The following is a 16,172-nucleotide window of genomic DNA, read 5'->3' on the forward strand; positions in this document are numbered from 1 at the left end:
GGCTCTAAGATGTCTGCGCTATATTTCTCAATGAATTTTACGTGTTTTACGTGCTTAATGGCATTCGTTTGTCTTTGGCTCACTTATTTCTCAAACAGAGCTTTACTAATGACGGACGGGGGTGTTGATTACCTTAAGAGCAAGCAGTTCATGATGGTAGGTTTACAAAATTATGATGGTGAGTTTACCATATTATAAAATAATCGGATGAGATTTAATTTATTATGTTTAAGAGTTATCACTTGTTATGAAAGTTTATCTGCTGAAAAAAATTAGTATGGAAACTGTATCGAGGAGAGATACAAATTTACTGAGATAATAAAAATTTCGAATTAAAATTCAAACATTCACCTGCTATGATAGTGATAATTTGATTCGCAGTGAATTTGTAACTAGTTGTTTTCTATAAAAATTATTTATTCATTTTAATTATACATTATGTATTCACAGACATATACAAGTTTATTTAATTTTAATAAAAGCAAATGATAATTAAGTATATTAGAACAAAATGACACTGTTTATGATGAAACTTCAGAAATGTCATTATTCTGAGAATGGAGAAAGTAATTGTCAATATCAAGTGAAAACGCATAAAATTCACTGAGATGATCAAAAGGCCAGACTCAGGCCTAGAAATAAAAGTAACTTCTAGAACAACACAAATAGTAATTGATGAATTGGATCACACTTTCATTTTTAGAGGGTCTCAGGATGGTTTGAAGTGAAAAATGGGCAAGTACGGAAAAATATTTATTTTAGAAAAAATATGGCACTATTACAGTATTATAAGTTACTAAAAATAAATTACTGAACTACATAAACTACCATCTGAAAGTACCCCCAACATTCCAAGTGGGTTTAGCTCTACTTGGACCCCTAACGACTTTGTTCCATCCAGCGTGAAAATCGTGATTTTCTCCATGGTTTTTGATTTTCAAGTCGGTGACGACATTTCCATGTTCATCTCGAGCAACATTGGGATCAAACTGCCAGGGTTGGTCTTTGTTTCCAATATTTACATTTGGTGCACCAGGTTGCAGAGACCTTCTCCATCTGAATGTTCCTCCAACGTTCCAAGTGGGTTTAGCTCTACTTGGACCCCTAACGACTTTGTTCCATCCAGCGTGGAAATCGTGATTTTCACCGTGGTTTTTGATTTTCAGATCCGTAACAACATTCCCATGTTCATCTCGAGCAACATTGGGATCAAACTGCCAGGGTTGGTCTTTGTTTCCAATATTTACATTTGGTGCACCAGGTTGCAGAGACCTTCTCCATTTGAATGTTCCTCCAACGTTCCAAGTTGGTTTAGCTCTACTTGGACCCCTAACGACTTTGTTCCATCCAGCGTGAAAATCGTGATTTTCTCCATGGTTTTTGATTTTCAAGTCGGTGACGACATTTCCATGTTCATCTCGAGCAACATTGGGATCAAACTGCCAGGGTTGGTCTTTGTTTCCAATATTTACATTTGGTGCACCAGGTTGCAGAGACCTTCTCCATCTGAATGTTCCTCCAACGTTCCAAGTTGGTTTAGCTCTACTTGGACCCCTAACGACTTTGTTCCATCCAGCGTGAAAATCGTGATTTTCTCCATGGTTTTTGATTTTCAAGTCGGTGACGACATTTCCATGTTCATCTCGACCAACATTGGGATCAAACTGCCAGGGTTGGTCTTTGTTCCCAATATTTACATTTGGTGCACCAGGTTGCAGAGACCTTCTCCATCTGAATGTTCCTCCAACGTTCCAAGTTGGTTTAGCTCTACTTGGACCCCTAACGACTTTGTTCCATCCAGCGTGAAAATCGTGATTTTCTCCATGGTTTTTGATTTTCAAGTCGGTGACGACATTTCCATGTTCATCTCGACCAACATTGGGATCAAACTGCCAGGGTTGGTCTTTGTTTCCAATATTTACATTTGGTGCACCAGGTTGCAGAGACCTTCTCCATCTGAATGTTCCTCCAACGTTCCAAGTTGGTTTAGCTCTACTTGGACCCCTAACGACTTTGTTCCATCCAGCGTGAAAATCGTGATTTTCTCCATGGTTTTTGATTTTCAAGTCGGTAACGACATTTCCATGTTCATCTCGAGCAACATTGGGATCAAACTGCCAGGGTTGGTCTTTGTTTCCAATATTCACATTTGGTGCGCCTGGTTGCAATGATCTTTTTTGCCGGTCATCAGTTTCTTCTGATGATACGAGAGAGATCAAAAGTATCAGTGACAATTTGACAAACATCTGGAAAAAATAGGAGAATACAATTTGTCAATTTTTGAATATTTGCACAATAATCCTATCCGATACAGAATGTGGTAATTTTCTTTCTCGAATCTCACAAAATAATCAATTTTTTAATATCGATTTGATTAATGAAATCATGAATATTTGGTTCTTTACCTATTAATTATCGAAAGAAGTTTGGTTTTCCAAGTAATATTTTCAAGTTGTTCAAAAATATATTTTGGAAGGGAAATTCAACCAACATTTCCATTTTTAGTCATAGTATAATTTCCACAAATATGTGTGGTAGGTAAAACAAATCAATCAATAGATTCAATGGTATAGAAATGATCATCAGTTTATAGGAAACAAAAAAAATAATCACCTTTTAAGTACTGCTCTCTATTTGCCAAGGCTGCTACTTGTCAATGAAAAACGTGAACTGAATTTTATTTCCATCTGCAACTATTTTATATCCAACAAGTCCAAAAGTACACAATTATTTCAGAAGGTAATTTACTTTATACTGGAAACAATAAACAGCTGGTTCTGTAGTCGGGGTTTCACTCTGTTTCGAAACATTTTTATTTCAACATTCTTAGAACCGCTATCTTTATTGATATTTATGAATGGTTGATTACCAAAAGTCATAAATGGAGTCCTCATTAGAGAAAATTTGATAATTTGCGCTTCATCCAAACGTTTGAAGGTTATTATTATTCAATTTGTAGTGTATTTTACTCTGAAAAACTAACTCATTGGAAATATGCGAGATGAAGTATGGTGTGGATATTATAAATACTTTATCGAATGCAGTAAATATGATGAATAAGAAACCTAGACAATCATGTTGCAACTTCAGAACTAGTTCAAGGTCTTGAACTACTATACAGTGCGGTAGTAAAATGACTGTCTTGATTTTTTAACAGAACATAATATTAAAGTTGATGGATAAAATTCAAGCAAAGTCAGAAAGTAACTATCGAATATTCTACTTCCATAAAGCATTTTTCGAAGAGATATAATTGTCATCAAATATACTGTTGCCAACAACGGTTACGAGGTGGATATTATTGACTCATTTATTGCTAAAAAAATGCAGAAACAAACTCTGAACCGATCTATCCGGTTTCACAGAACGATACTAAACATTACTAACTCACTTTGGTGGTCCTACTAATAATATGTTTCGTTTTTTGAAAGGCAAAAAATTAGACGTAGCCTACAAAACAGAAATTTTTTTGAGTAAATCAATTCAAAACAATAAAATAGTGTCGAATAGATAGGGAGTATACAAGTTGACTTGTGGTTCTTGTCCCCAATTTTATATCGGACAAAACGGAAGAACTTTCTAAAAAAAATAAAAGAGCATAAAAGTAGTTTTTTGAATGGAAAGACCAATTCAACATTTTGACATAGGGGCACGATTATGACGTATTGCATTTTTGAGAGAAAGGTTCAAAACTCAACCTTTTGAAATGTTCAGAAATCAATAGATGTAAAAATTCGTGATTATTGGTCGATGATCAAATAATGTATTTGAAATTTTCCTTATTGAATTTAGTTGGCAACGAGGAAATTAGTAATTAGGACAGATCTTAAAAGTAGGTTTAATGATAGCTCAGCTAAAACTAGGTAGTAACTAGGTAGATAGCTTAGGTAATGAATTAATCATGTAGATATTTGGCAAGAATTAATACTCATAATAATTCAAATTACTATAAAAGCACGACACAGAATTTGACACGACAGAGTATTGTGACGCCCAGAGACGCTGTCGTATAGCGAAACACGTGTAGCAATTTTGTAACCTCTCATATTGAAGTGTAGAAATTCATTAATCATATAATGGAATGTTCCTGTGGTGATTTAATTGCAAGTACAAATTTTTCTATCCACTGAAATGAACGGCGGTTGTATCCCGTACATTTGAGATGTCAGGAATTCCTTCGAACACATCTATAGGCATCATATCAGGTAATCTAGTTGGCCATAATTGATTTAGATAAATTTGCTACGAATGTAGTTTCAGATCTCTTCATTATGGCAGTTTGATTCAAAAGTGACTATATGACAAGTAAAAAACAAGTAGACAGGTAAACATTCTAGTATCTTAGGTTGGCCCGCTAGCCCACCTTATATGACGCTGTTAGATTTTTTGGAAAACTTCGTCAACTCTAAAGTATACGTTTCACAATCACAGTCTATTTCAGAGGTCATGGATTGAATAAGAGGTGCTCCTAACTAAATTACTTCAGAAGCATTCCATAATGTAAAAAATAAGTTTTAGGAAACTCTATTATCGCAAGGAAGTGAATGTTTGACATTTTCAATATTCATTTGGATAAACTTGACTGAGTTTTGAACATAATGCTTCAAGAAATTATGATACTTATCGTTTCTTGGCAGATTTTCAAAACGAACAAAATTCGACATTTATAGGTTTGGCGAATCATTTGAAAAGAACTACTGACATTCTCGATCTGACAAACGTGAAAAATGATTTGCAGTTTCGTAAACTGTTCAATGGAAAATCTCACAAAACGAGGTGTAACTTAAATACGTTATGGATTTTCATCAAGTATCTGGCATTATTAGAAAATTATTAAAAGGGGTTAAACACTTAAAAATGTTTTTAGTGAGTCCATGCATTTTGGTTTGAAATATGTTCTATAAAGGAAAGTAGCACGTTAATTATCAAAACTACATCAAGTATCGGCTTCGTTAAGTTAGTTAACTAATTCCTTCTAGTTTTTGATTATAACTTACTTTCTTTGATGTCTGTATATTCTTAACAATATTTCATATAATAAATTAGTATAAGTGAGCCAACACATCCCCTCTTACGAAGTCATCTATGGATATAATTGAATATACAGAAAACTGAAATCATGCTCATAGAAATAAGTGCTTTAATAAGCACTCATGTGTACTTAAAAAACAAACATGAGTATAATTATTATGCATATATCCTCTTACAAAGTCGCCATCTGTGATTCAAAACCTGTTTTGTAGCAGTCATCACACCACTTTCCTCATCAATCTACGGTCTACAGTATTGATCAGATAAAAAAATAATGAAATTGTTGCTCATAGCGTAACCTGAGTAATTTTGTAAATATTACACCCAAAGATTTTATTATTTTTTCATCTGATCAAAAACGTAGATTGCTGAGGAGAGTGGTGTGATGACTGCTACCTAGGACCTCACGAATTATTTTTACTTTTTAGTACATTTTTCAATCAAACCATTTGATATACAATTTTTTCTTAATTTATTTTGAAGTTTTTAGTTTCTAATTATTATCCACTCTAATACCACACAGTTCTTGGCACGTTTCAACCTTTTACCTTAACGTTATCGCTAAAGACGTATCATTTTTAGCCACCCTAACGCCATCTTGAATTTGCATCGTTTCCGAAGTGTACTACTATTCTACCAGTCAAGCTCTGTCATTTGATACGTGTATTGTGCTAGTTTTCAAAAAATATGTGATCCACCATTTTGTAGCTGCGGTCATTTTGAATTAGCATCGTTTTCAAAGTGTACAACTATTCTACCAGTCGAGCCCTGTCATTTGATACACATTTCGAGGTAGTTGTGAAAAAATATGTAATCCGCCATTTTGTAGCTGCGGTCATTTCGAATTAACAATGTACAGAATTTTTTGAATTGTATTGCCATCAAAACTGAATATGTTTATGATATTTCAGATCAATCTGTCAACAGAAAGTAGTCAAACTCTAACAACTAAATTTGACGCACATAAATAAATAAATAAACAAACAAACAGGGCAAGCTAAATGAAACCGTTCAAGAAAGAATATACCACTGACTCTCGGTATTTTCTTGGTATATTCACAGAAAGGAATATCTTCTACTACCTTAGGAGACACCATTTTCTACAGTGAACAATAAATAATAATTCGATGTTAATTTTAAGACAATTATTGAATTTGCTCTAATTTTGTCGTTCATTCTATATATATCATTATTTTCCTCTTGGTTTTTCGATTGAATAAAACTCAGCAAGATTTAAACAAAGTTCGATTATGCTGTCGTCAGATACATACTCAGATACATGTAGGAAGTTTTCAGTGTTTTATACATAAAAAAACGTCATTTATATGGCCATGCTGAACAAATTATAGTTTATCGGGCCGTAAACGTGACATCAAACATCGGGTTCACCATTACATTAACGTACTAATGTATACGGCACTACAAAAAAATGACACTTTCAATTATTTTCACAAAAACCTCATATCATTGCATATAGAGGTGACTTTTCCGAAAATGAACTTTTTTTTCTATTCTCCCGTCCATTTTTTTTGTACGGCGTTTGTTTGGGAAATATTCCAATCGTGATTAGTACCTGATTTATGGAAGCTGTACCTATAAATACTTTTGGCAAACTACTCCACCACTTATGTTTTCACTTGTCCAAGATGCCTACAACTGACTGCGGCGGCTGAAACTCATTTTCAACTTCAGGACTAGATTAGGTTAGGTTAGGTCCAAAGTGAGTGGGTCTATTCGACCCTCCACCGCAACCCGCAAGGGTTTATTATGGCTCACACCTATTCACACTCGACCGAATAAATCCAGTTTCTTAACGAAACCGATTACTTTGTATGGTGAGTGGTCTTTCAGGTCAGATGGTAAGAGTACGGCTCTGTCGAACTCTAAAAACCTGATTCAGTCCCCAGACACGAAGTATATGCTCTGCTGTTTCATCATTGATGAGGTAGTCGTAGAGTCAAGGTGCAAGATTCCCACCTTGATACCTGCGACAACCTTTCCATAGTAAGGTTTTTGGACGTCAGCTAAACCTGACGATGCCTTAGATTCAACCATGCAGGGTTTTTTTGTCTCTGGTTTTGGTGAATCATCACTTGAGCGCGAACTTTTGCTAATCTGCTCATGGGGGGTTTGTTCCTCCAGACAGACAGATTCTGCGTACGCCGCTGAAGAATTTGGTACAAGGCGGTTTCATAAGGTAACTCGGTCTTGAGGAGACGACTCAGTCGTTTCCTGGCTGCACCACTAAACCTTTTTTTAGGTTCAGTTATTGAATCAGGAGTTGAAGAGTTAAGAAGCTCTCGCTACTGATCTAACTTTACAGGGAGGTCAGTTGGAGTCGTAGGCTCGTAGGGGGGTAATATAACCAGCAGGGTCCATCGCACAAAGACTACTTCAGGACTATTTCACAGGGGTATTTAATAAACCTCTTATTTCAGCATGCGCATAAAGTTAACTGAGTCATTTTCTGAAAATATATTATTCGGGTATTCTGTAATTTTCTAGTTTCTATAAACTTGAAAAACATATAAATAATGAATAAAGTTGTGGAGTTCACAGTCTCTGGCACATTTCTTCAGTTTATTGACCTCAAAAGTAGAGAAATCATTGATTTATGTTGAAACAAACCTAAACTAATCTAAAGAAATAAACTTTAAACGTTCAAGCCAGTCTCGAATATACCTACACAGTAGGTTGAATGGACTAACGCCTATCAGAAAACAACTACTCCCCTGGCTAATACCACGAAGGGCGTTGGATTATATCCGACAAGCGTCAGTGCAGGAATCTTCTCAGAAAAGTTCCTGCATATGCAAGTCGCAATACAACTGAAAGAGTCGACTTTCAATTTCGAAACGGGCACACTTGCAAACCGGTTTCGGGCTGTTGTGATAATATAACTCACAAAATTTAAAATGAATGTGTGACATTCACTGAAATATGATATTTAAATTGCATTATTGCGTAGTAAGAGTAAATGAAAATCCAGTATATCAGTCATGCTCTACCTATTCAAAACAAAAATGTATAACCATATAATCGCTAACCTCAATTTCATGAACCTGACAAATAACACCTGTAATTTGATGTTCACCTGCGAAAAAGTTATTGAACATTTACTCCGAATATAGGATGACGATGTGTTTCTAATCGAGTGATAGTACTTTGCTCGATCGGCAATAGTAAGTTTATGAATACATACAAAGTGCATTCTTGATATATATCATGATTCATTTCTACCATTCGTTCGCTAAGATGAAATTTATCATTGAAGTTATATGAAAGTGCAAAGAGCCCATAAGATTTTTCAAAATCACAAACAAATATATTCATGAATTGATAAGAACCCATTTATATATTTATAAATTGATAAGTAAGCATCTATCCATTTTGAAGTTTTCCAGAGCGTTTCAAATATTTCAAATTCTATCTTGAAAATATAGTACGAAATGAAGGTTTCATTGAAAAATCGAGTTGATTTCATGAGAAAATTGATTTGTAGATTCCTGACTTGTAAATATTAAATAAAAAAGAGGTTATAAAAATAACTCATTTATTTGCAAATACATATGGGACTATCACAGATTGACAACTTATTGAGAATAAATGAATGAACTGAACCAATCACCACCTTTAGCTGCCTCCAACATTCCAGGTAGGTTTAGCTTTACTTGGACCTCTAACAACCTTGTTCCAGTCAGCATGGAAGTTGTGATTTTCTCCATGGTTCTTGATTTTCAAATCGGTGACGACATTTCCATGTTCATTTCGAGCAACATTAGGATCAAAATGCCATGATTAGTCTCTATTTCCAATATTTACACTTGGTGCATCAGGTTGCAGAAACCTACTTCATCTGAATGTTCCTCCAACGTTCCAGGTGGGTTTAGCTCTACTTGGACCCCTAACCTAACCTAACTTAACCTAACCTAACCTAACGACTCTGTTCCAATCACCGTGAAGGTCTTGATTTTCACCGTGGTTTTTGATTTTCAGATCCTTAACAACATTCCCATGTTCATCTCGAGCAACATTGGGATCAAACTGCCAGGGTTGGTCTTTATCTCCAATATTTACATTTGGTGCCTCAGGTTGCAGAGACCTCCTCCATCTGATTGTTCCTCCAACGTTCCAGGTGGGCTTAGCTTTACTAGGACCCCTAACAACTTTGTTCCAGTCACCGTGAAAGTCGTGATTTTCACCATGGTTTTTGATTTTCAGATCCGTAACAACATTCCCATGTTCATCTCGAGCAACATTGGGGTCAAACTGCCATGGTTGATCTTTGTTTCCAATATTTACATTTGGTGCACCAGGTTGGAGAGACCTCCTCCATCTGATTGTTCCTCCAACGTTCCAGGTGGGCTTAGCTTTACTTGGACCCCTAACAACTTTGTTCCAGTCAGCATGAAAGTCGTGATTTTCACCGTGGTTTTTGATTTTCAGATCCGTAACAACATTCCCATGTTCATCTCGAGCAACATTGGGATCAAACTGCCATGGTTGGTCTTTGTTTCCAATATTTACATTTGGTGCACCAGGTTGCAGAGACCTCCTCCATCTGATTGTTCCCCCAACGTTCCAGGTGGGCTTAGCTTTACTTGGACCCCTAACAACTTTGTTCCAGTCAGCATGAAAGTCGTGATTCTCACCGTGGTTTTTGATTTTGAGATCCGTAACCACATTCCCATGTTCATCTCTAGCAACATTAGGATCGAACTGCCATGGTTGGTCTTTGTTTCCAATATTTACATTTGGTGCTCCTGGCTGAAGTGATCTTTTTTCTCTAATGTCTCCGATTTCTGAAGATGTTACGAGTGACACCAGAAAAAATAGGAATAATTTTTCGATCATCTGAAAAGAAACAAAACGTTAATTTCAATTTTGTGAAAGACATTTTTTTGTGGGGGATTCAATACTTTCTACTGTTTTTCAGATTGTGTAAGGTTATAAACCCAAATAATCAGTACTTATGGGAGTTTTCAATGATTAATACAAGTAGATGTCAATCATTTTTTCCTTCAGTGGGATATGTTATTTGGGTATATACGTACATTTTAACCGAAAAATTCCGAAAGAAGATATCAGTATGTAAAAACTTACCAAGAGAAGCAAAAAATCAATATAAAAACACATATTCAGATAACAAAAGCCATAGTAAAATAGAGATATATTTCGAGAAATCATTCAACCTACTATCTCAAGCCAATCTGATCTCCTATCAGTTTACTGAAAATGTTCATCAAATAGATTTGAATTGAAATTAAGGATTTTGTACGAATTATTAGCGAAAAGAAAATAGAAAAATTCTGGAAATAAAATTATTTTTGGCCTGCATATATCCAAAATGATTTATTGTATTTGAATACAGTAATATCTAATGATTATAAATATATAATTTAGATTGAATGGACCCCAATAATTTGAAAAGACATCAATTTCTAGTGAATGCTATTTAGCATTATTTTCATTATATTAGCCTTATAAGATATGTACTGCTTTGATATTGTTTGTCTCATGAATTAAAATAGATTATACTTCCTCAAAAAGTATTTTTGTCTAAAAAACTTCCATCCAAAATATTTCAGGTATTTTTTGTTCAACCTCCTTCCATGCCTAGAACTACTCTCATTTATTGTAACAGGTGGCAGTTATTGGAAAGGATTTTTCAATTAACTTTTCACATCAAAGGTGATTTGAAAATAAAAAAGTCAAATGAACATTGAAAATTAAACTTCAGATCAGTTACAAATTCTAAACAGGTATTTGAAAAGGTTCCCATAGCTAAATATTGAATGTCCTTCTTACGAAATCATCCTGAATACTTCGACAAAAATCACGACTGACAGTGTTTATTGACAGATGTATATTTGTCAAATTATATAGTTTCATTAGTACATTCATGAAATTTATGATTTGGAATGAAAATGGAAATTTTGTAATTGTACAATATATTTTTCAGGATGGCAATGATTGAATCGAATTATAAAGATTATAAATCACCAGATATTGTTTCAAAGATATCATTTGATAATGTACAAAAGAATATAATTACCTTTATAATTCTTCTAATAATCTTCCAGACCGTCTATTTGTCGATGCTGAACTTGAACTGCAGTTCTTGGCTGTTCCTTTGCTATTTATACACCCTATCTCTGAAATTACAAGATCTCAGTAGAAGGTACTTCACATTTTACGATGATCAACCCCACCAACTACGATATAATCTTTCATATCTCCGCAGAGTTCACGACCTGCGACATGTTTTAAAATCGGGACTTTACACAGTTCTTTCGAGAAACTGGCTATCTCAACATTCGTGGAATCGGTATTCATTGTAGATGTTTACAAATGGTTGATAACCAAATATGAAACGGGAGGATTGTAGTAAAACTGTTACAATCATATTAAAGTGAGTGAAAGTCGTTATCGTTTATTTTAGTGGTTAACCCACTTTCTTTGAATATTATTAGATATACTCATGATAAAAATATTCAGTCAATGTAAAAAAACAATAGTTTTTGATAAATTAAGGAGGCACTTAGAAATATTTTCTGCTCAAAGTAAATATTTATGAAATCCGTTAATAACGAGATATTTCTTCGGTATTGATTTTATATTTTGTACTATAATATAATTCCAAAACAGAAGGCACTAAATTCTCAAAATTGATTGTGACGTTTTCGCCTTAATATATCTCTTGCAGTGGCTTACGAAAATTATACTATAGTCTATCCAGAAATAAAAGAATCTACAGCAATATATCTGTATACCGGGTGTCCCATATTTTATGTGACAGGCAATATCTGGTTTGTTGAAGGAGATACACAAAAATGTTTCATACAAAAGTTTTAGGAGTTCATGAGAGCTATATTTTGATATACTTTTTAAATATACAGGGTGTTTGGTGTAGGTGCTACAGACCAAAATTCTATTTTTTAAAATAGAACGCCCTGTATATCATTACATATTCAGATGCTACGTTAAATTCTGATATCATTTCATGTTTGGTTTTTGAAATTCGGTTACGGCGTTGTTGAGTTATTTCACTTTTCCTTAAATATAAAGTTTCAAAAAAACTTATTTACTCGTACACGAATCCAGTCTATATCTTTTATTAAATTGAACTAGACTACTACTGAATACAAACCATTATTATCACCTCTACGATACGATATCGATATCAGTTGAATATAATATTGAAATTCTTGAGAATGTGACTAACTTGAGGGTGAATTGCTTTATATTGCACAATTTCATCAAGTAGGTTATGCTTGTTGATGCCATAGTAACAAATGTTGTTGAATTGTATCTACTTGTCAGTTCGATTCAGTGATTCTTTGCAAAACAGTAACTGTGTTCTACGTGCGAAAACTCCAGTATGCCTTTCGCGTTTAGTCCAAGTGATTGCATTGATATGTTATTAATTTTTGGGGAATGTCAGAAAAACTGCCGTCAAGCACTACGTATATACCAAGAACGTTTTCCAGACAGACCCATTTCGTCACGAATGACTTTTTCGAGAGTTGTAGAAAAATTGCGAACTGGGTCATTTCCTTCTACTATAAAGCATCGTCATCATACGAGATCTGTTAGAACTGAAGATTTAGAGATCAATGTGTTGGCTTGTATTATTATTCATCCACATGTTTCTATCCGTACTCTTGCAGAAGAATTCGGTGTGAGTAAATCTAATGTACAGAGAATTCTGAAAGAAAATAAATACCACCCATTCAAAATTCAGTTGGTACAAGGTTTGAAACCCACGGACTTTGAACGACGACTTGAATTCATTGCTTGTATTCAGGTAATATTACATGAAAGTCTTAACATATTCAGTCAAATTTTGTGGAGCGATGAATCGCGATTCCACAATAATGGAGTTGTGAATCGACATAACAGTCACTATTGGTCTCAAGAAAATCCCCACTGGGTCCGCGAGAGTAATTTTCAAACTACTTGGGGTATTAATGTATGGTGTGGATTGTTCAATGGCCGCATCATAGGACCTTACTTTTTCAATGAAAATCTCAATGGATTGCGATATTTACATTTTTTAGAAAATGATTTCATCCAGTTGATGGAAGATATTCCCATAGCAGAACGACAAGGAATTTGGTGGCAACAAGATGGTACTCCTCCTCACAATTCACAGGTTGTTACTGAATATCTGGATAGAACGTATCCAAATAGATGGATTGGTAATAAGGGTTCAATTCGGTGGCCGGCTCGTTCCCCAGATTTATCACCGATTGATTTTTTCCTATGGGGTTATTTAAAAGATATTGTTTTCACTACTCCCCCTTTGAATGTGAATGATCTGAAAATGAAAATTCGACTAGCGTGCAGTGATATTACGCCTGATATTATAAGAGCGACTTGTACGAGAGAAGTGATTCGACGTTTCGAAGCCTGTATAATATCTAATGGGCATCACTTTGAACAATTTTTATGACTTATTTCTAGGTACCTACCATTCTTATGAAATGATTTATCAAGTTATATTATTTACATTGTTATTAATTAAAGATTTGTTTTCGAATACACCTCTTTCAATTTCGCAATTGTTTCATATTCAAAATGATTCCTGACTGAATTCCACAACTCAAAATTGAAACCATTACTTCGAACACCCAAAATTTTGACTAATTTTCATGTGATCTGATGCAGAGAGAATAATTGTATGAGATATTTTTAAAAATAATAGTCGTTCTCAAGACTTTACATTTTAAGCAATAATTCAACAACGCCGTAACCGAATTTCAAAAACCAAACATGAAATGATATCAGAATTTAACGTAGCATCTGAATATGTAATGATATACGGGGCGTTCTGTTTTAAAAAATGGAATTTTGGTCTGTAGCACCTACACCAAACACCCTGTATATTTAAAAATTATATCAAAATATAGCTCTCATGAACTCCTAAAACTTTTGTATGAAACATTTTTGTGTATCTCCTTCAACAAACCAGATATTGCCTGTCACATAAAATGCGGGACACCCGGTATATATAAGTGCCATAAGCATACTGCATTCAAGTAAACAAACGCATATCCGAATTTACCCTATTCATCGTATAAGGAAGAAAACTTCACATAAAATGAGTGGGCATACTTGGAGACGGGCTGGAAATCAATTTATCTAAAAGAACAATTCGTTCTATTCAGTCTCAACTTACTTACACTGTAGGTTAATGGATTGACAACATGGAAAACAACGACTCCTCTTGCTAATATCATGAATGGCGTTGGATTATATTCGACAGATGGCAGTGCAGGATTCTTCACTGAAGTTATTATCGCATTTGCTATTGGCGATACAACTGCCAGAATCGATTTTCGATTATTGGAACAAACTTGCATACTGGTTTGGGGCTGTTTGGCCACTCCTCAGTGCAAGGCAGTATCTATCATCAACATGATGAGAGTTTCAGAGTATCATTCCTCGAACTAGACTGGAGCGAACGACAAACAACATCGCAACATCTGCCCATGAACGAGGTAACCAACCGAGTTCGAGGCATGATACTCTGAAAGGAATTCGATTTTCAATTATAGGAACTCATCATGTTGATGCTTGACACTGCCTTGCACTGACGAATGGCCAAGCAGCTCGAACCCAAGAGGCACACTATATTAGCTAGAGTGTAAATTAGCATTGAGTCAATATAGACATATTGTAAATATGAAAAACATATTGAGCCATTATTGATATATATTTGGAAAACTATATGGTTATTTTATATACTTTCAATATTGGACGAATATTGGACACACCATTTGAATGAAATATAATAATTCCAACATCACTACCATATTGGCTAGACAATTGTATATTAATATTGGTTGGAAGTGAAATTCTGATATTGGTTCATTACTCATTGAAAGTTGGAAACAGATATGGTGAATCCAATATTGGTGGTAATATTTGCGTATAATTGAATTGGATGTAAATTATTTTGGATTCTAATATTAGACCCTTAAACCTGACAAAAGATACGAATATTGTAATTACTTATGTTAATTCTCTCTTTTCCGTTATAATAATAAATATCATCAGTATAACTATATTTGAAGTGAATGTAAAATTTATTTGTATCTAATTTACATATTAATGTGATTTATAAGTTAGTAAATATTATGAATCCAATATTGGGTGAAGACACAAATTCCGATGGATTGGTTCTACAGATAGAAAAGCGCTAACGAACGCCGGCGTCGTTATTCAGTTGTTCACGTTTCCAGTTCCCTATTGAGGTCCATGTGTATGTTGTGTTCTTTGTATTTGTAGGTTATTTCTCAACAAGTGAATAAGTAGTTGATAGAATAAAAGTGATACTTGAAAAAACGAAGGTAAGTGTGTATTACTTATAACGTATATATTCGCTTGAGTTATATTGATAAATAAGTAACGGCAGTCATTAGGTTATGATTTCTGGTATAACCTTGTACAAATTCAGTTCCGGAAATACCGGTTGATTGCATACATTTTTTGTTTTCATGTCATTCATCTATAGGTTAGAACATATATATATATATATATATATATATATATATATATATATATATATATATATATATATATATATATATATATACAGGGTCCTGCAACAGTGGCGCGGTGTTCCATATCTCTATATAGGAAGCAGATAGGAATCTAATTTTCTATAATATTACCTTATTGCTCGAGCTCGACAAAATAAAAATATTGGCGGTCACACAGGGTGTTCGATTTTTTCTGGGCGGATCCCAACTGTGTCTTTTTAAATGGCAACCTATATTTTTTATCGCTTTTTCGGTTTCTTCATAGAAAATAAAATAAACTTTATGTATATCTGCACTTCGAAAATATTGACGGTTTTCGAGATATCTAGCATGACAGGTTTTTTTTTCCAATATTCGTCACTCAGAATATTTGAAATTATAAAGTGGTGCCAAGTCCAGTTGAAATTTTTTTTTGGTCGAATATTCTACATTGGTAACTCTCTCAAACGATATATCTGAAATCGACCTGTGATATACAGTGTATGAAAAACCGCTTGCCAAATATTGTAAATGAAAATTTGCAAAATCTTCCTTAGATTAAATGGAACACCCTGTATATTATTAATCCATAAGAAGCGCCAACGAAACCTCTAC

General features: G+C 34.3%; 2 protein-coding genes across 2 annotated transcripts; both read right to left on the reverse strand.

Annotated features, from left to right (window-relative positions):
* Nucleotides 1–740: 740 nt before the first annotated feature.
* LOC111517835 (acaloleptin A-like) lies at nucleotides 741–2,766 on the reverse strand. Its single transcript, XM_074173780.1, has 2 exons — nucleotides 2,614–2,766; nucleotides 741–2,246 (listed from the first exon to the last, which is right to left on the reverse strand). The coding sequence occupies exon 2, from the start codon at nucleotides 2,244–2,246 to the stop codon at nucleotides 825–827; it is 1,422 nt and encodes a 473-aa protein (XP_074029881.1). The 5' UTR covers nucleotides 2,614–2,766; the 3' UTR covers nucleotides 741–824.
* A 6,055-nt stretch (nucleotides 2,767–8,821) lies between these two features.
* On the reverse strand, nucleotides 8,822–11,226 carry LOC111517834 (acaloleptin A). Its single transcript, XM_023174117.2, has 2 exons — nucleotides 11,087–11,226; nucleotides 8,822–9,885 (listed from the first exon to the last, which is right to left on the reverse strand). Exon 2 carries the CDS (start codon nucleotides 9,883–9,885, stop codon nucleotides 8,956–8,958), a length of 930 nt encoding a protein of 309 aa, XP_023029885.2. The 5' UTR covers nucleotides 11,087–11,226; the 3' UTR covers nucleotides 8,822–8,955.
* Between the last annotated feature and the right edge of the window lie 4,946 nt (nucleotides 11,227–16,172).

This window comes from Leptinotarsa decemlineata, unplaced genomic scaffold, assembly GCF_025532065.1.
Source record: "Leptinotarsa decemlineata unplaced genomic scaffold, Ldec_3_MD MMD2_tig00000505_RagTag_RagTag, whole genome shotgun sequence".
Lineage (NCBI taxonomy): Eukaryota > Metazoa > Arthropoda > Insecta > Coleoptera > Chrysomelidae > Leptinotarsa > Leptinotarsa decemlineata.